The sequence below is a fragment of the Myiozetetes cayanensis genome, unplaced genomic scaffold, assembly GCF_022539395.1.
Source record: "Myiozetetes cayanensis isolate MyiCay16 unplaced genomic scaffold, myiCay2020 scf29, whole genome shotgun sequence".
NCBI lineage: Eukaryota > Metazoa > Chordata > Aves > Passeriformes > Tyrannidae > Myiozetetes > Myiozetetes cayanensis.
In genome coordinates this window covers 5,995,473-6,015,824 of record NW_026087510.1, presented here as the reverse complement: position 1 = coordinate 6,015,824, position 20,352 = coordinate 5,995,473, and the positions used below count along the sequence as shown (strand labels likewise).

Genomic DNA, 20,352 nt, shown 5'->3' with positions numbered 1-20,352 from the left:
ATGCCAAGCCCTGCAGAGGCTTCACCCAACGTCCCCCAGCCGTGTGTTGGCATTTTAACACCATTCACCAACAAAAAGCACAAACTCCCACTGCGGTGAGCCCCCAGCCCAGACCTCAGCGTGGGCCCTGCAGCAGCACCCACGGCACCAGGGGCTGCCAAAATCCTTCAGGAGGGGCTGAGGACACATGCAACAGCCCCAGCCCGGGCTGTGCCCACCAGGCTGGCACTGGGGAGCCCCTGCAGGCAGTCCTGGGGTGGCACAGAGCAGCCTACCCCGCCCCAAGGCTGCACACCCCACGTGCATCCGTGTCACAGCAGGGGTGGCAAAGGGCAGCGATCTGAGGAGCCTTCCCTCAGTGTGTCAGCACCAAGGCTCCCCAGCCTCTGAAATGGAGTCCTGAAATGGCTGGTGTATTTGTAGATCCTCTGCGTGACTGAATCAAGAGGAACAATAAGATCTTTTTCCAGATTCGGCAAACATCAGTATAATAAAAAAAATTAATTATATGCTTGAACACATGCACCAGAGCAATGCCCTGTATTTTCTCCTAATTGTTCTCCAAGCCTTGCAGAGCCACATTTAAATAAAAATGAAGCAGTTATTTAAACCGCAATTAAAGACGGAGCAATTTATTTTTAAACTTGAACTATCGTCAGCAGAGCAGGAGAGGAGGAAGGGGGGCTGCCCTGGGACCCCCAACGCCACTGGAGCCACAGTGCCAGGTGCTCCTTGAAGGAAGGTGAGGGCACAGAGCACACACCCTTCCACCAGCCCCTCCAAGGACTGCAGGCTGCATCCCACTCCATGCCCCATCCCACAGCTGCTCCTCACTGGCACAGACCACAACGACCTTCAGCCCCTACCCCAAGCCAAGCCAGCAACCTTGGTGCCATTACAGGAAGGAAGAGGATTTGGGGTTTAAGCCCCTGGGAAGGTTCAGCCCCTGCTCCAGAGCTGGGATCAGCTCCTGCCCACCCAGTGGGCAGACTCAGAGCAGGCACTGCGGATGTTTTGGGAGGCATCTGCACCTCTGGGCTCATTTTCTTCCAACCAGGTGCCCATCACCACAACCCCAGCTTCTCTCCCCAAAACCCACCAAGGGGACTCAGCCCTGCCTGCCCCAGCCAGGTGACAGCATCCCACACCCGGAGCAGGGAGCACCCTCGACAGAAAGAGGCTGCTGGGAGGGGGCTGGGGAGGGAGGAAGAGCAGCAACCACAACAAAAACCCACCCTCTCTTTTCATAAGACAGCAGAATTTATCAGCCTGCAGCCCTTCACATCTGTCTCCTCATACAAAATGAAAGAGGCTTTGAAAAACAGAGGAGATGAAATAAAGCCGTCTGTGTGAGGAAGCTGGCATCTCTGCCACTGTCACTGTCACCATGGCAGGAATAATGACCGGGATTGTTTCTGCATCTGTGGATGTGCGCGGGTGCACGGGGAGGAGGGGGGGAGACACACACCACCCCCACCCCCCCTCCCTGTCCACAGGCACCCCAACCCTGCTCTGCCCACTCGGGGTGGGCTGGACACGCTCATCCCACCCTCCCAGTGGACACGAAGATGTGACGACTTCAGCTCTGCTACACACGGCACCAGCTCCAGTCCCTCCCCAGCCCAGCGCAGGCCCCAGGGGCAGGTGGCTCAAGCTCACAAAAACATGTGGTTTGGGAAGAGGTTTGACCTGTACAGCTCTCACATCACTTGGCTTTGCTGTAGCAATTACTGCTGGGTAGGCACCGCTGCCGGGGGAGACCCCGGGGGAGCAGGACAGGAGCCAGCAACATCTTCACTCCATTAGGAGATATTTAAATAGAGGTGTAAAAGGAGAAAGATTGGGGCTGGGTGGAGAACCTGAACACACCAGCAAGCCCATTTCTCAGAGCTGGCTTTGGCATTTTCTTGTGGTGATTCTTGCGACTGATGATCCCTGTGGGTCCCTTCCAACTCAGGATACTCTATGATTCTATCCTGTTCTGTGATTTTTTTAAGGGATTTTGGTGCATTGCAAGCCCATCCTGCAGAGTGCTCCAGGACCCCTCAGGCAAGGTGGTCCATGGCTGAGCATGGGTTGCACCCCTGTGCAAAGCCCCTCGAGCTCCAGCTGGGCTGCAGCCCCGTGCCCAAAATCCACACCACCCTGCCCAGCACACGGAGTGGTGATCACAGCCTTAGCTCCAGCTAACCCACCCCCCAGAGGTGAGCTCTCTGCTGGCAGGAAGGCCTTTAAAATGCACAAAAGCATTAGAATTTAGCAAGTCCCTTCTGAGCAAGGAGACAAGTCCACTGCCCTTGTAATTCAGCGAGGACCTGGATCCTGCAGGCTCGGCACTGAGGGCAGGCAGGAACAGGGGGGTTCAGCAGGGTGCAGAAGGCACATGTAGCACCAGGTTTCATTACACAGCTCAGCTCCATGGGAGCTGTGCCCCGTAACCTCCTCTGAGGGCTGCGCTCAGCTAGCGAATCCTCTCACAAGGGTACACAGAGCACAGCCCAAGGGTCTCCCAGCTCCTCCAGGGAAGCCCAGGCACCTTGTAAGGTCAGGAACATGTTTCCACAGGAGGTTAATCAGCCTCTGGCTGCACCTCCAATCCCCTCCTGCCCACGCTATTCCCCTTCCCCACATGTCACCAGTGGGGTGCTCCAGGGGACTTCCCTCTTTTTCCCAACTTCTTTGCCGTTTCCTGCAAAACCTCGATGTGCAGTTCAGAGCGTGATTGGGATGATGTATCCCAGTACACAGAGTCACCCTGGGACCTGGGAGAGCCCAGACATGCATCCTTCTGGCTGCCACCAGCAGACCCTTCCTCCTTGCATCTCCTCCAACTGATTTCTTCCTCCTCCTGCTCTCTGCTCTCCAGGAAGAGCTGTGGCTGCCCCATCCCTGGAAGTGCCCAAGGCCAGGTTGGATGGGGCTTGGAGTAACCTGGGATAGTGGAAGTTGTCCCTTTAAGGGACAATGATCTTTAAGGTCCCTTCCAAATCATTCTATGATCCCTTGCTCTGCTCTCAGCCACAGCTCTCCTTTCCTGCAGAAGCCGCCAACAAAAGCTTCGGCTCAGGACGGCCCGAGCTCCGAGTCAGCAAACCTCCCTTGGAGCCCTGCCACAGGGGTGATGGGGCTGGGGGCCTGCAAAGCCCAGGCACCAGGAGCACGTGGTGACACGGGGAGCAGGGTGGCCACCCCAGCTGCTCGGGGGCACCTGCAGCGCCCGGGCTGCTCACAGGATCCTATTTACTTGTTGTGGTCCCTCCGTGTGCTCTGCGTGTGTGTGTGTGTGTGAGATTGTCTCCAACGTGACTCTGCATTATCAGGGCTATAATGAGTCCTTGTTAAAGTGGATTTGATGGAATAATTATATTCCAAAAAAACCTGCGGGAAAGCGCTCTCCCCTCTTAAAGGGCAGGATCATCAAACGTTCTCGCCACATTATTTGCAGTCACACCTTCTGCTGCATCTGCTCCTTTTAAAATCTCTAACTCCAATCTGATCTGAATATATAAATCTGAATTATCACAGCAAAAGGAGATGTGCTCACACCTTTTTTTATCTGTTGCCATGGCGATTAGATAAAATTCACGCCAAGTCTCTGGGGAAGGATGAAATGATTTCAGACAGAATCTCACCCCACTTGGTGAGAATAACGCCTGGAGCTACTTCCCTCTGTAACAGGTCTGGGCACATGTCGAAGCCAGAGAGGGTGGCAAGGAGTGGGGGAGAAGGCAGGACACCTTTAGAGATCTCGAGGCCGACAGGGGAAAAGGTTTTGCAGCACCCCCAGACAGGGTAGGACAGGACAACGCTCGCTCCGATCACATCAGGCGGCTCCAGGCTGCGAGTCAGCCCGTCCCAGGCACGAGTGACAAAATCCAGTTGAAAAGGCCAACTCCTGGCCAGCCTGCTGCCCAATGGTCACAGCACCCTCCTCAGAGCTGCCTTTGTGGATTGCCAGGGGGAGCAGGGCAGGCAGCAGCAGCCCAGGCTCCCTCCTCTCCATGGAAAGTGGCAGGTCAGAGCCACCAGCCCCGTGCTCAGCCACAGGGGACAGCAGGGACAGGGCAAGCAGGGTGGCCTCGTGCCCGGCACACTCAGACCCGCAGCCTCCTCCTTTAAACCAGCTGGGTTATTGTTATTACTCAGGCCAAACCAAACCAAAACACCAGCAGCTGGACACGACCCCCAGTAACTTCTCTGTGTCCCCAAACCTCTCCACGATGATAAACACGGAAACAAGGGCAGCCTTTCGCCTCACCGTGTTTATCCTGCCCTAGCTTCCAGCTTTTCTCCAGGAACAGCAGACTTATGTCCTGCAGAATAAGCCTATTGACACGAGGACAATGCTGAATTATCCAGGTCCTGGCTCTTCTGCCCCTTGGATCATCCCTCAACGCCCTGTGGCATGCAGTGCCCGGCTGGGAGGGAATGCTGTGCCCACAGATCCAGCCTGGTGCCTCATCCCGGGACTCACCACATCCTGGGATGGATTGCAGTGGGATTCGTATGAGTTTCCATTTCTGCCATTTCAGAAAAAAAAAAAAAATGTACCAGTGGCAAGGTGCAGTAAAGGAGAGAGAACATTCTGGGGGGTAGTGGCCACATGGAAGCACAAGGCAGCTGCTGTACTTTCATTGCCCACATCACTGAACAGCCGAGACGAGTTTAAGAGCCTCATAACCAGCCCTGGGGACATCAGAGGACAGGGCAGAAAGGGCTGTGCAGGTCAAATGAAGCTCGTATCTGAAGCACCACAACAGGTTAGCTCAGGTATTTTGGAAACTCCTGAAAGGCTCAACCCATAACATGCACAAAAACACGTCTAAAACTTCACAGAACTCTTTTTTTTTTTTTCAGCTCCATCCTTCTGGCAAGCTTTACGTTTTGCTTTCCAGAGAAAAGGCTTTGTGGATAACCAATGACTAAGTACATCCTCATCTCAGCAGCCCTTGGAGGATTTGTATTAGGCTGGTGACAAAGGCAGCCCCCTCAGAAACGGCAGTACCTCGAGAAGTGCTGTATTTAGATTTTTTCCAACACAACCTATCAAGTATACGACACTGAAGCAGCAAATAGCAGCTCAGCTCTGGGTTTGCCAGGCCAGTAATGCTCACTGCCTGCAAATCCTGCTGCCCTTGCCAGTCCCGGTGCCAGCAGGCTGGGCAGGGCGGGTGCCAAGCACTATCAGCTTTCCCTCGAGCTGACACAACACTGTTACACCTGAGAGCACCACAATTTGCTCTCCAGGGACACCACAGAGAGCCACCCAACGATATTAGAAGTGCACAGGCACATGTGTGCTCACAGGGTTGCAAAAGCCAAGCAGTGCTCAAATGAAAGCCTTGCAGCAACCCAGCAGGGCCTGAAATTGCCCAAAAATCCACTTTCTAATGTCTCAAGTAGTTGCCCATATTGTTTTTGTAGCTGGACACACACCCCAGGAGTGCCCACACACGTGGGACCCACACATAGCAACAACAAAATAATAAAATGAAAGCTGTTCACAATGTTGAGTTCTCAAACTGGTTTGTAGCAGGACTTCCTCATGGAAAAGGGCGAGGGGCGTGTAAAACACCCCTCCCCTCGAACACACATCACGATTCAGCAGCAGCAGCCGAGTTTGAAATCCCAGCTCGGGTGTGAGGTGTGATTCTCCCCCCAGCCCCTCTCCAGAGGGCACTGCTGCTGCCCTGCCATGCACAGCCTCCCACACGGAGCACCAGAGCCCCTGAGCTGCAGCCAGGCTGGGAACGCCAGGCAAGATTGATTCCGATGCGAGCACCAGCAAAGCAAATGGGTTTTTGAGAACCCTGTAATTTCCCCGCAACCCCTGACTCCACTAAACACACAGCTTTCGACGGCAGCACGGTCAGGTGGGCACTAAACACAAATGAGCTGCACTAATGATGATTTATGTGCGGGATAACCTGCCATAAAGGATTTATCTTTGATTTCGGGGTACGTTACCGCGGTGCCAAGTTAACCAAACAACACAACTCGCCACGCAAGCCCGGGGAGGCAGGCGGCTCCTCAGCAGGGCTCTCACCAGCAAGGCACCACCTTGCACTCACCAAACCCACACCAAACCCCCACCAAGAACGCAGCAGGGCTTGGCTGAAAAGGCACGAGAGGCTGGGAGCCCTGTAATCCCGATTAAGCACAAAAAAAAATCATCAATCACAGAATCACAGGATGGTTTGGGTTGGAAGGGACCTTCAAGCCCATCTCACTATCCCCCCACTCCCATGGGCAGGGACACCTTCCACTAAACCAGGTTGCTCCAGCCTGGCCTTGGACACTTGCAGGGATGGAGCAGCCACAGCTTCTCTGGGCAACCTGTGCCAGTGCCTCGTCACCCTCACAGGGAAGAATTTCTTCCTAGAACCCGAGAAAGCTCACAAAAGGGTCACCCCAGCCACGCACAGAGCCAGAGGCTTGAGCTCATGAGAGCAGCAGCTCCAGGGGAAACACTCACTGCCCCTATTTCTGAGCTACAAATACTTTGGTTTGGTTGGGGAAAAGACATTACTGTGAAAACAGTCACTTTAAAGAAGTTTTGTGCCACAGAGGAGGCTGGATGGAGATTTCCCCTGCTCTGTGCATCAGGACTGTTCCTCCCCTGCTGCATCTCAACTTGCTGGGAAGATGCCCAGCCTTCCACAGGGAGCACTAGAGCAAAGTTTCAGGGAAAGCAGAGAGTTTGGCACACTGAAGTCAGGAGAGAACACAGCCAGCTGTGAGCACAGCTCGGGTGCACTGCTGACAGTCCTTCCACACACCTTTCCTCCTGCAGCAGAGCTCGCTGTGCTGAAGGCACTGCTGTGACCAGCGGGGGCTCTGGGGACTCAGCACCACATCCCAGCTCTCCTCACCTCCATTCCATTCCCTCCAAACAGCAGGAATCCCTCCTCCTCCCCACTTAGAACCAGGACAGAAGCAGATCAGCAGAGGTCAGGAAGAGTGTATTTTTGGTAACAGCAAAGCCAGTTTTAGCTCTAACACACCAGCAACAAAAAAATAAGCTTCAGGCAGATACTATATTTGTAATCTAACAGCACAACATGTTTGCTTGTGTTGACTCTGCACTGTAACACAATTTATATGTTCTGTCTTTAGGGTAATTATTGCTTTAGAATGTTAAAATCGTTCCACCCTAATTAAATCATCATATTAAAAAATCCAGTGCCACAGCAAAGTTGGGAACAAGTCTGGTTAAGATCATGCAAGTGCTCGGATGCTCGGTGGGCAAAATCCCTGCCAAGCCCACCGGCCACACAGGCACTGCTCGGCTCCATCCCGCAGAATCCTGAACCACCAACTTCCCAGGAACTGCTGCCAGAGCTGGCCTGCACTGAAGAAACAACACCTTGGGTTGTCCTGCCAAGGGGTCTCGTTTCCCACTCATCAAACAGCACAAGCCCGTGGTGGGCAGAGCATCACCCGCAGCACCCACAGTCCACCAGGAGCATCACCCGAACATCACACCCCAGAGACGGACACCACAAACTCCTCAGCCCCATCCACCACACCAAAATCCACTTCATGTTCCCTCATCCACAGCCATTTCCTGAGCAGAAAGGCTGGCAAGGCCAGTCTGTCCCCCTGCCAAAGGTAGGGAGCACCACTTCCCTCCGCCTGCCTCCGAGCGCGTGGGCTGTGCTGAGTCAGCACATTGGCTGCACTCAGGAGGCACAGCCCACCAGCAAGAGCCACCACAGCCCTCAGGAGAACCTGTCACCCCCCTCCAGGTGAAGCACTTTGCTCCTTAAGCTCCTTAAGGAAGAAGCATCCGTGCCAGAGGGATTAGAGCAATCGCCTCCCCTGCTCGGTCAGGGGGTGTCCCAGCCCCGCTCCCGGTGGCATCTGCTCCTCCCGGCAGCGCCGAGACCCGGAGGAGCATCGGGACTTGCTGACCTGTGAGCAAATATCAAGCGCAGAGCACTCACTTTGGGCCAAATCCTTTAATTCTCTCTGGATCCCCCGGGGAAAGCAGTATTGATTGCTTTACTACGGGCTCGCACAGGCGCTGCCCTCAATAGCGGCTCTGTGGAGGAGCCAAGAGGTCACCCCGGTACACGGGGATGTGGGGACAGCCCCACGCTGTGCCAGCACCTGCCCACAGCCCCCTCAACACCTGTGCCAGGCCAGGCAGCAGCACCTGCCAAAAAGTCACAGTGGCAAAACACCCAGAACTGCAAAGTCGCCGCGTAAGACGGGCGATGCTGTCCCTCCCACAGCGCCTTTCCCACGGATGGAAGTCGGAACTGAGCAGGACACGTCCTGGACTACAAGGCAGGAACATGGGACAGGGAGGCCAAGGAGCTTCCAGCATGGGAAGAGGCACAAAACGCCATTTTTACCAAGTTTCTTTCCCTGTGATTGAATCGGTTGTGAAAACTCACAAGAGAAGCTGGAATACTGACTTGTGTGTCATCCTGACAACATGAACACCAGCCCTGGCTGCAGGAGCCGGGACATGGAAGCAAGGCAGGTGCTTTCCCTGTTGTCCAAGCCCCAGTGCCAGGTACCCAAAGCGCCAGGCAGAAACCAGGGCAGGGCACACGTGCTGCCACACTGACACTGAGCCACGCCTACACCCGACCACGGCACCCAGGAGACCCCAGACGTGGCACATCTGCTCACACCAGCAGTGCTTTCCAGTCTGGAGCTGCAAGATCACCAATAAAAGCCTCTGCTCAGGCAGCACAGGCACAGACGACGAGCCAAAACCAGACCCGACACGACAGCGACTGTCACACATGGCAAAGCAGGTCAGATTTCCAAGAGAACAGGTGCTCCTCTCTTACCTGGGATGATAGAAACGGTGTCTTTCTCCCAGGATATAACACTAACGTATTCCTGCACTGAAGAGGGGATGAGGCACTTGAAAACAGCCACGTTTCCACGCATCGACCTTTGGTCCTCCACCCGAACGGTGTACGGTTCCCTGAAAACTGTGGAGAAAAGCAGATGGTTGGTAGCATGACAGTGCTGGAGGAAAACACACTTCCTTTTGCTTTAATCCCACGTTTCCCAAACAAACCAACCCACCCAGCTACACGCTGCTTCCATCCCAAACACCTTCCCGGGGAAGGAAGCGGCCCTCTGTTGGGGAATGCAGGGGAATGCTGGGCTCAGCATGCAGGAGGGTCCTGGCCCAGGTCCTGCTGCTGGGACCCTGGTGCTGGTCCTGCACGGGTCCCAGCACCACCTGAACTTGCCAGACTCAGGGTGGGGACCAAGGGCATTTTGTAGCTCTAACATTCCTTTCACCTCTGGATGCTGAAAATGCAGCTGTGAGGCACCTGGGAGAGACACAGAGCCCGGTACTCTCCAAAATCCACCAGGGGAATACTGAGGGGAGCAGATGACAATTTTCCCAGCCATGCCACATGTCCCCACCGTGTGCCCTACTCCTCAGGGAGATGCACATCCCTTTGACAGCTGCTCCCTGGACCAGCAACAAGGAACTCCCCAGTGCCACAGAGTAACATGGAGCCACCTCAGCCTCTTCAGCAAGACACAAAGATGTCACCAGCCTCAGTAACACATGCACACCCCATAAATTTATGAAGTTTAAGTACAAAATGCAGTAAAGGGCAGGTGCCTCCCTGATGGGACAATAATTGTGCCCTGTAGGACACGGGCACACGAGAAATACATGTTCACTTCATCCTCTAACAACACTCCTTGGCCAGAACAGAAGCAGCCCAACAAACTCCTCAGTAGCCCCAAAAGCAGGGTGTTTTCCCTGAGTGGGAAGCTCCTGCTGGCACCACATCCCACACCTCACACAGACAAGGCAGCAGCGAGAGGGTGACAGTATTTCCACCTTGATTTCCCAGGCTTTCAGGGCACCCTGCCCAGAGATGAGGGTCTGTGCCACGAGGGCACAGGGAGAAGCTGACACAGAAAGGGACTGCAGAGCCAAAGCAGATTAACCAGCAAAAGCTTCCTTAATCACCTGGAGCAGAGGTTTATTCACAGGCTTTAAAGGCCAGCGGGGACCATGAGGAGCATCCTGCATGCTCCCTGCCACCACAACAACCCCAGCTCGGGGCAGACCCTGGGCATGGCCCCCCCACGCTTGCCTCTGCAGCCCTGACCTGTGCCAGCCCCCAAAGCCAGGGCTCTGACCTTTTCCTGCCACCAGGAACAACCCACACGAGGGTGACACCTGTCCACAACCAGCACGCTTAAAACTTTCCCCTGGCTGTAGAGATTTGCTCCACGTGCTCAACAACAGCTTTCCCAAGGCTTCCAGAGACTTTTCCCATCATATTTTCAATTTAAATTGCATTTTATTGAATTGCTGGCTTTCTACACCTGTAATTGGCTTTATGTGCTGCACTGCCATTACAAAGCACTGGAGAGTGACTGGGATGTGGGATGGCCAGGAGGGAGCAGGAGCAGGGGAACGTTTCACAGCCATTTCTAATGCCATAAAGCCAGAGCAGCTCAAGCCAGCTGGAGCCATCCTGGTGGCCCTCAGAGCCCCCACTGCACATCCACATCTCCTGCTAATGGAGAGGGAGGCTGAGCTCCTACTGACAGCAGGGGTGCACTCAGCCTGAGAGGTAGGAGAGACAAGACTCCCCCTCTGTGATCCCATGGCAGCTCTCAGCACGTGGGACCCCAGCAGACCAACTTCGTGGTGCCTGGCAGGAGGAAGGTTTACTACACCCCATCTGCTCCATCCCTCCTCCACCAAGCTGTGGTTTATAGGTAACCCGATGGTGCTAGTAAATAATTCACTCTGCAGAAGGGGGTTAATACCAATTTACTCTGCAGTACAAGGTATTAAAATAAAAAACCCTGTAGTCACTTCTGTCACGTTCCCTCTGCTAGCCCCACTTTTAATAGGTTACATAATGAAGCCATTCCTGGGCTATTAGCCCTCCTCAGCCTGGTCAATAATTTACTATAATGGCTTTTGGAATCAGCTCTTTGCCATATTCCTACTTTTTTTCCTTTCTTAATAAGTCTTGGCAAGCTGGGGCTGGATGCTGCAGCGGGAACAGGGCTGAGGGACACTGAGGGGTCTTCCAGCATGGACAGATGTGGTGTAGCTCCTCCCACAGCTGTGAAAAGCCTCTGTATGTGGTTGGGTGAGACAATCCCAGTTCACAGGGAAAGGACCTCTCCTGCCACCAGGCTGCAGCCACACCACATTCTCCAGACACCCACTGGAGACCCCCAGGCTGCAGCCACACCACGTTCTCCAGACACTCACTGGAGACCCCCAGGCTGCACATCCCACCCAGCACCCTCCATGCAGCATCAATCGCTCCCACTGCAGCAGCCCAACACAGCAGCCCTGGTTCTGCTCCTGACGGGCGAGCTGGCAGGCCATGGAGAACACCAGAGGAAAACCAGCACCTCAGCCACCCCCCAGCGCCCGCAGGGAGCCCCCACCTGCTTTGACACGGATGTTTGGGCTCCTGATCTTGCCAGCCGAGTTCTCCGCGGTGCAGAAGTAGTCGTTGTCGTGGATAAAGCTATTGAAGGCTGATGGCGAGAAGGGGTAGAGCTGCAAAGTCCCATTGGCATGGACATGCCTGATGTGGGGCACATCGTAGATGTCGTCACCTGTGGCCAGGTACCACCGAAGGACGGCGCTGGGTGACCCCGCGGCCGGGCAGGGGATCACCACCCCCACTGTGCTGGAGAAGGTGACCTGCTGCAGGGAGTCGTTCACAAAGTAGAGGCTGGTTCCAACATCTTCAGCGTGTGCTGTGGAGAAAGCAGAGGCCACAGCGGCGGGGGGGTCACTGCAGGGATCCCCAGGCCCGCCGGCACAGAGACCCCACGCGCGGCGGAGCATCAGTGCATGGCTGGAAGCACAAAGGCCACCTTCACAGGCCAGCGCTCCTGCTGCCAGCACGGATCAGGGATCACAGGCACCTCAGCAGGACAACCAGGGGCTGTGCCAGCGAGGACAGGCACCCAGGGCATCCCCCAGGGCTTCCCCCGGCGGGCTCCGAGCGCCTGGTCCGACTGTCTGAGCACCCACAGCCCCGAGGACACCCGTGTGCAACAGACAACACGCCAAGCACAACCACCAACACCGTTTCTCCTGCAAACCCCAACATCCCCCAGCCCGGAGCAGCCCCACCTGGCACCCCTGTGCCACGTCAGACCCCCAGCACAGCCCCAGCTGCAGGTGCCCATTGGCAATGCCCACACCTCCACTGCACACCATCCCCATGCAGGGCAGAGATCTCTCCTGCTGCCCTACCACTGCTTCCAAACCAGGATAGGGGCAGGAAAACTGGGATCAGAGCTGCTCCCCTCTCCCAGGGCCAGAGGAAGGGAAGCCCAGTCCCACCCTGGGGGTTCCTTCTCCAGGCATCCCTGCACCATCCAAACGAGGACTGAGGTGGGTTCAATGGCACAGTCCAGGCTCAGCTTGCAGCCACGCGAATGCCTGGGAGCAGCTCTCCGGGGCGCCACGAGCACGGGAGAACAGCTCTTCCCTCCTTGGAAAGCAGGGAAGGGACCTCTGCGCCCAACTCCTCCAGTCCCTCCTTCCCACTCTCCAGGACCACGAGCTCCCCCTCTCTCAACCGAAGCCAGCAATATTGGCTATAAATAAGGATGAGGAGGCCCCCAGTCACTTAGATCCGCTTTCTTTTTTTAGCCGCACTCTTTCCGAGTGGGCGGCAGGACAGGGATGTGGAGCGGCCCTCGGCGGGTGTATTAATAGCTGCGGCTGAGCGCGCGCCCGCGGGGCCGCAGAGCCAATAAGCAGATCACTACCGTGCCGCCGGTTCACAACGAGTCACGGGGGACCCTCCCTGACCTCGATTTCTTAACTTGGGGAGGAGGGGGGGGAGAAGGAGAGCCTCCTCCACACGGAGAGCCTCGCCTCAGCTCCGAAGGCGACCGCTCGCCCGAGGATGGCTCGTTGAGAGGCCACGGCCACTCCATCTCCACACCAAGCCTCCTCCAGTGTCTCCTGCGTTAGGTCCGTGCCATCAGCCTGCTCCTCACCATCCTCATCCAGGTCAGGATGGAACACCCTCAGAACATCTCACTCCTTCCCAGAGCAGAGTCCTCTCCATCCTTCTCCCAGCTGGATGTAAAACCTCATGTCTCCTTCAGCACCCACAAATCCAGAGGCACCTTGTTCTTGCTCTGTGCATGTGTGTGGCACAGAATCATCCCCCTGAGCCTGCTCAGAGCCCTGTTGTCCCACAGAAGGGCGCTGCCCAGCAGAGCCATCACAGATGGGATTAGCGAGGTCCAGCGCTGCCACCACACGAGACAACGGATTTACAGGTCACCAAATCATCTCCGTGTCTCCACACACACCAGTTCCCTGTGTCCATGCACAGGTAGAAGGAGACAAAGCCATTTATTTTTCCCTCCCTTGCTGACAAGCGCCAGAGACCGATGGACGGAGGAGCAAAGCTCCAGCCCAGCCTTTGCAGAGCCACGGGGCCACCGCTCGGCCCTGCAGATGTCATTTTGTGACATCTCCAGGCTGGTTTGTCGTCATGAATCAGCATTTCCCTTCGTCAGAGCAGCGCGGTGCTTCTCCCAAATACATGAAAGAGAAAAAAAACCCGCACGTTTTGCAGGCAGAGGAAGGGAAACAAAGCCCGCCCGAGCAGCAGAGAGCTGTTTGTGGCAGAGCCTGTCGCCCGAGCTGAGCAGAAGATGGCTGGAGCCAGGGCACAGCAAAAGCCACCCTTCGCCCTGGCTTTGGACCAGGGACATCCTGCTGTGCCCCCTGCTCCATCCAGCATCTCCCCCCAGATCCCAGACCACGGCTGGAGAAGGCTCCTCGAGCACCCAGAGCCCGTCAGGGAAACACCTTCGTCCCCGGCAGCTCCAGGAGGGTTTAGAGACGGACGGGTGAGGGGCTGGGGCGAGGAGTGGAAAAATACCTCATAAACAGAGAAATTCAGATTACCCGTAAAGCTTTTTCAGGTCAAAGGGGGAAAGGGATTTTTAATAGAAAATGGAGGTTATGGGATTGGCAATAGTTATGTGACAGACGCATAGAGTTAAATCCATATAATCTCCTTTACCATTTAGCATTGAGCACCATCCTAATTCCATGTTTCATAAAACTGTCTCCAAATCACTGAGAGAGATTAAAAATTTAGAAATAGCACAGCAGTATTTTTAAACCAGAAATCACTGCTCACATCTGGTCAGATGTGCTGACCCTAACCTACATATCGAGGGCATTAATTCACATGAACCTGAAAAGAGGAGGCTGGAGGAGCTGAAATGGAACAGTTTCTGCTGGGAATGCAGCGAGACAGGTGCCAGCACTGGAGCCCAGCCTGGCTCTAGTTGGGAGCTGCACCAAGCCCAGTGCACCCTGAGCTGGACACTCAGGCTGGCTCTGAAAGGCAGGTGTTTTAAGTTATCAGAGCTCAATCTCCTTAAATTGTGGTAAATTACAACCTAGAGGCTTTGAAATATTAATATCTCTATCCGAGCTGGGAGAAGCAAGTCATTTTGCTATCATCCCTTTGGAATATTTACTAGTCTTGATGTCTGGATTTCCCAAACTCCAGCACCTCCAGCGACACAGCAAAGCACCAGGCTGTACTGGAAGCACCTGCTTGCTTTAAAGAGGGGTCACAGACTGTCCCCAGGATCTGTCACCAGACCACCCATCTCTGGAAGAAGCAGCTGAGATGCAGGTCCTGCACGAGGAGCACAGCAATGCCATCACCTCCCAGGCAAGCAGCCAGCAGCACAACCCCTCCTCCCCTCCAAACCTCACAGGGAAGAGCCCATCCTTTTCTAAGAAGCGGATTTAGGACCTGTCTCAGACAAGGACCAGCTTCGTGCCAGCCAGAACTGTTTCTCCTGAGATAAGAAGCTTTTTGTGCCCGCGACGCACGTACATCACCTGTGCTCACAAGCTGCTCGCTCAGGACCACCCAGCCAGTCCCGTGCCCACTCAAACCCAGCAAGTTCCTCAAAGCTGAGCAAGGTCCTTTGCACACCAGCAACTGGGTGGAAATCTGATAGACCTGGGAAAAGGCTGAACAATTTATGTTTCAAGGGGGTTCATGTGATCCTCTGGGCAGGCACTGGACTAGAATTCACATTACCCCACTGGCAGCACCTTTCCCAAGACCTCCTTCTTGGTCCTGGTGGCCTGACTACCCGGCTGCCCGCCCCAGCCCTCCTTCCAAGGCCGGTGTGATGCTGCCAAGGCTCCCCCACAGCAAAAAACCCACCCGTGGGGACAGCAAAGGGACTGGAGGGACCACCAGGGCTTCCCCAGCTGTGCCGGGCTGCAGGGATGCTGCGGAGAGCAGCAGGCTAATGGCCACCGAGCAGCTCATTTATTATCCTCATTAAGGGTGTTTGACACCTGCCCTGTTCAAGGAGAAAGTGAACTGAAGCTTGGCACGCATGGGGGTGGGAATTACAGGTAGGTAGCGAGTCCTAATCGTTCCTCTGTACTGAAGAGAGGATGGTAATTCCATCACACACTGCCTGCACATTCCCAGTGCTGGAGCAGCTTGTTCCTGGAACAAGCTTCCTCCAAGCCCTCACCTCCAGGACACTTTTAACAGCCTTTGTGCTAATGAAGGGAGTGACCTTGGAGCTGATGGAGCAGAAGAGGCATCTCCAAGCGTCAGGGAAGGGATGAGGAGGGAAGCGGCCGAGGCAAGGGGAGTGACACGAGGCTGGTCCCTTCCAAGGAGGAGCACAGAGGTGCCTCTGCAGGCAGAGGTGCAGCACATCCACCCGGGGTGCCAGCCCACCACTGTGGCTTTCCAGCCCAAAGGGTTAAAGCCACGACTCCAGAGTGGCCTCCCCCGTGCTGTAATTCTGTCAGGAAATGCCAAGCAGGGCCTGGGGCATTCAGCTGGTGCCCAGCACAGCAGCATCGATGGCAGGTACCTGCCACAGCTCCTTCCCTGCCCCAGCACTGTATTCCAGTTGCCACAGGAGTCCCACCCTGGTGGCACAACCCTCCATCTCGAGCACCACGGTCCTTCCCAACTCAACAATGCAAACAGGGAGCGAAGGAGAACCTTCCCCTGGTCCTCTTCGGGTAAGGGCACTGCTCAAACATGCTCCGAGCGCCTGCTCCTTAATGCATCTGCATGGAAATTAAGGCCTGAACCACCTCCAGCTATTACGACAGCAGCCGGGCTGAGGCTGTAACCCTTGCCTGGGAAAAGAAGCTCTCCCGGCGGCTTCCCTGGTCCCTGAACCTCCCATGGCAGCTTGCCAGAGGTACCACTCCCACCATGACATCCACACAGGGGCTGACCCAGAGCTGGACATCCCCAATCCCCCAGCTCTGGGGGGGTGAGGAACAAGCCCAGAGACCACAGGCAATCCCTCCCCTTCCACAGCCCACATCCACATCTTGGCCATGCTGCACACAAAGCCTGAGGAGCTGCAGCTGAGTCCCAAGGGGACATCTGGTGACATTACCAAGCCAGGGTGACAGCACTGTCTCCCCAGGGAGGCCAGACGAGCAAAGGGATGCACCAGAGGTCACGCACGGCTGATGTTGGGCTTCCTCCACAACTGCCAGTCCACGCTCCCAGCACACCACAACCCACACGCTGGCTTTGCAAGGTGGAGACCAGCATTTCCACCATGCAGCCGACAGGGAGGAGAAACAAGGGCAAGGCATCAACAGAGTGGGCTCTGCGACCTCCTCACCTCCTCCCTGGCCCCTCCAAGTCGTGCTCGCTCCCCTCTCGTGGTGAGGAGTCGCCGCAGCCCTTCCCAAGCACAGCAGCTGGGGAAGGCAGCACGTAGGAGCACGAGCCTGGAAATGGAATTCCTAAATGTTTGGTACAGCTCTGCTGGCAGATGATGGCGGCAACATGCAGATTGTGTGCGGTGGGGGATGTTTCTCCAGGATCTACGAGCAGGGAAAGGGTAACTCACAAAATCATGATTATGTAAAAGCGCAGAGCTGGCTATAATCGAGATTTCAAAGACAAGACACACTCTGCACCCAGAGCTGCCACTGCACATCCTCCCAGAACAGCAGCATCGCAACGACTGCAACGACCGAGCGCCTTCCTCCTTCGTGCCCGCCATGGAAGTCGCACCTATTAACGTGCTGCTTATTTGGGTGTGAGATGGCTCCATGTCATCCGAGGCGCAGCTCGTGCTGCCATGTCAGAATTCCTGCCACAAAGACAGGCTTCCAGCTTCGTTCTTGCCCTCGGCTCGCCAGCTGCTCCCAAGCAGGACAGAGCGCTGCCCATCCATCCCTCCAGCTCAGGATCACGCGGGCAGAGACCCCAGCACCCCAACACCAGGGCGCCCAGTGCCACGGCCGCCCCAAGACGTGCCCACGGCTCCCAGGCAGCCCCCGGCTCTGGGAAGGGCTGGTCCACGGCACATCCCTGGCACTCGCCCCTTGTGCGAGGCACAGCCTGTTCCTCCAGAGAACAAACACCCAGGGATATCGGGGTGGCCTGTATCCACTTCCCATCCAAAGGCAGGAGCAGCCCAAAGCCCACGCCAGGCGCAGGTAAGGGCTCCGGGCGAGTCGCCACGGAGGCTCCTGGTGCTGGGAAAATTTTGGCAGGATAAACAAGCGCCGGGCACGGCGAGGAGTTGAGCACTGCAGGCTTCTCCTCCGTGCATTTAATGAGGTTTCCATGTTTCATTTCAGAGACAAACGAGCGCTGTGCCACGCTGGGGGGCCGAGATGGGGGAGATTAGGAAGCGTGAGCTGCGCCGTTCGCTGCGCCCAACACGGGAGCGTCATGTAAATATAATGCCAATATAAATCAGGCGGCAGAGCCATCCAGCAACATCACGTAGGGAGACGCTTCCCCAGCTCCGAGCCTCTCATTTTGACCAGTGTGTTCTTCATCACGCCACTCGCCTCCCCTCTGCCTGGCTGCTCTCCCTCACACTGCCAGACCACCTCGCTGCTCAACTCCCTGCTTGCCAACCACCTATTTCTGTTTATTTTTCAAGTGGGGGGAGAAATAAGCAGCTACAGCCCACTGAGGGATTTCTAAACTTCAGGGGTTCCTTAGATCGAATGTTTATCTGCTTTCGGTTTCTACTTGAGCTCTTGTTCTACAGCAGGAGCACGTTAAAAGGATGTGCTTCGATGCCCAGAAATATTAAGTATCTGAAAGGTTTATCATGCATTAAGCAATTCATTTTTTTTTATCCTATTATTCTAATGAAACTTCCATTGTATTGCTGTCCTCTCTTTGGAACCGCTTCGTGTTAACACTTTGCATCACCAGGACTGTTCAACACTGAAGATCCCTTTTTTTTTTTTTTTTAAGAAATAAAATGTAAAACGAGGCCACGAGGAGTTGTGCTAATGGAGGCTTTTAATTTGCTCTTCTCCGAAGAGATAGCTCTGTGGGAAGAGATCCCTTTTCCAAGAAGCTGGGGCTGAAAAGATGCAAAAAAGCAATAAGCCAGTGCAGTTCTTGCATTATTTTGACTACTGGGGGTCGAAAGAAATCGTAGCATCCTCGACGGTTATTTGTTTTCAGGTTTGTTTTTTCCTTTCAGCTCCATAAAAAATGCAAATGTAAGCAAAGCAGACGCTGGCACCTTCAGCTCAGCAGATCCAAAGCACAATAGCAATTTTGGGTAAAGCTCCCAAAAGCAGCTTTACCCCAGTTCGAATAAAGCAGCTATTCCATAATTAATAATTGATGGAATAATTGATCAACACCACACAACTGGACAGGGCGCCCTATTAAACCTCCGCAAATATTTTTCATTGGATTAACGTTCAGCTAAAAGGGTAATGTAATGGACAGCAAGAGGTCTCATGCAAGGAAGTGGCTCCATCCCCTTTCTTTCACTTTCCTCATTTCCTAAAATTTCCCCCTCGCTGTTCTCAAATGTCAGAGAAGATAATTAGGGCAAATGTCATTTTACATCCTCCGAGCAGACAATTTTCCAAGAGGTGGGCGCTTCCAGCACTGCATCCGCGGGTCGGGTCATGGGCAAAGAGGTAATTTATTACAGAAACATAATTAAAAATTCCCCCAGATCCGGAAACGGGCAATTCCTTTATGTAACGTGGATCGATTGTTGTAACAAACGCAGTGGGATTTAACTGCCCGTGCTACGCGCAGCTCCTGCCTCTCTTTAATTGCATCTACAGCAGAGACTCGGTTGGAGTATCACCTCGCTGGATGTGGGCAGCATTCACTTAATGCCCAACTTTAAATTAATCTGTAATCTTTCAGTGTGTGTCTCCTTGACACGCTTGATTCACCATTCTTCCCCCCTTCCCCTCATATGTATATGATTTATCTATAATCTGATTGATGTCAAGCCTCTGGGTTACACTTCACACAGCATTCCTAGAGGGAAGGATGCGAATTTTAAGGCATCGCTTGGATATCGCCTCCTGACGGGATCAGACCGAGTAGTGCCGGGAGCGGGGACGCGGAGCGCTCGGTCCCGGAGCGGCCCCGCCGGAGGATGCTGCTCCCGTCGGTGCCGTGTCCCGGCTCCAGCAGCCCCGAGGAGCCGCTCCGGGATGCGCCGGCCCCGACCGGCCCCGCTCCGCGCACCGAGCCCCGCGTTCCGCCGCACCGTCCGGGGCGAGCGCTCCGGGAGAGCGCACCGGGAAACCCGGGGGGTTACGGGGAGCGCGCACCGAGAGCCCCAGAAGGCACACCGAGAGCCCCGGGACCCCGGGGAGGTTGCACCGAGAGCCCAGGAAGGCGCACCAAGAGCCCGAGGGACTCCGGGGAGGGCGGTCCGAGCGCACAGGAGAGCTCACCGAGACCCCCAGGACCTCGGGGGAGGGCGCACCGAGAGCCCAGCAGGGCTCACCGAGACCTCCGGGACCTCGGAGAGGGCGCTCCGAGAGCCCAGGAAGGCGCATCAAGAACACGGGGAGGGCGCCCCGAGAGCCCCGGGACTCCCGGGAGAGCGCCCCGAGAGCCCTAGGACCCGAGAAACGGAGCACCGAGAGCCCCGGGCACCCCAGGGAGGGCGCAGCCCGTGTCACCCGCCCGCTCCCGCTCCAGAGGACCCCCGTCGCCCTCCGCCCCGGTCCCCACGTACCTTTCGGCAGAGAGTACAGCAGGAGAAAAGTTACCAGCCACATGCCATACAGAGCAGCTCTGGCCCCGGGCTGCGGCGCAATTGCGGAGGTGCGGTGCCCCGGCGTGCCGCGCTCCTGCCGCCGCTGCCAGCCCGGCTGAGGTGCCCAGCGCCGCTCCCGCTCCGCCCCGCTCCGCTCCCGCCCGTGGGCCGGGCTCCCGCCCGCGCCCGCCCCCCCCGCTCCGCGCAGGGCTGGGGGCGGCCGCGGCCCCCGCCGGGCGACCCCCTTCCTCCTCCTCTTCCTCCTCCTCGGCGCTCGCAGACTCCCCTGTCCCCCACCAGCCGCCTCCAAGCTGC

General features: G+C 55.8%; 1 protein-coding gene across 1 annotated transcript in view; it reads right to left on the bottom strand.

Moving 5' to 3' along the window:
• Window positions 1-20,134, bottom strand: part of DSCAML1 (DS cell adhesion molecule like 1) — a 95,785-nt gene extending 75,651 nt beyond the window's left edge. The window contains 3 exon segments of the mRNA XM_050322861.1: window positions 8,808-8,954; window positions 11,416-11,733; window positions 20,017-20,134. Coding sequence (XP_050178818.1) covers window positions 8,808-8,954; window positions 11,416-11,733; window positions 20,017-20,059 — 508 coding nt within the window. The 5' untranslated portion in view covers window positions 20,060-20,134.
• Between the last annotated feature and the right edge of the window lie 218 nt (window positions 20,135-20,352).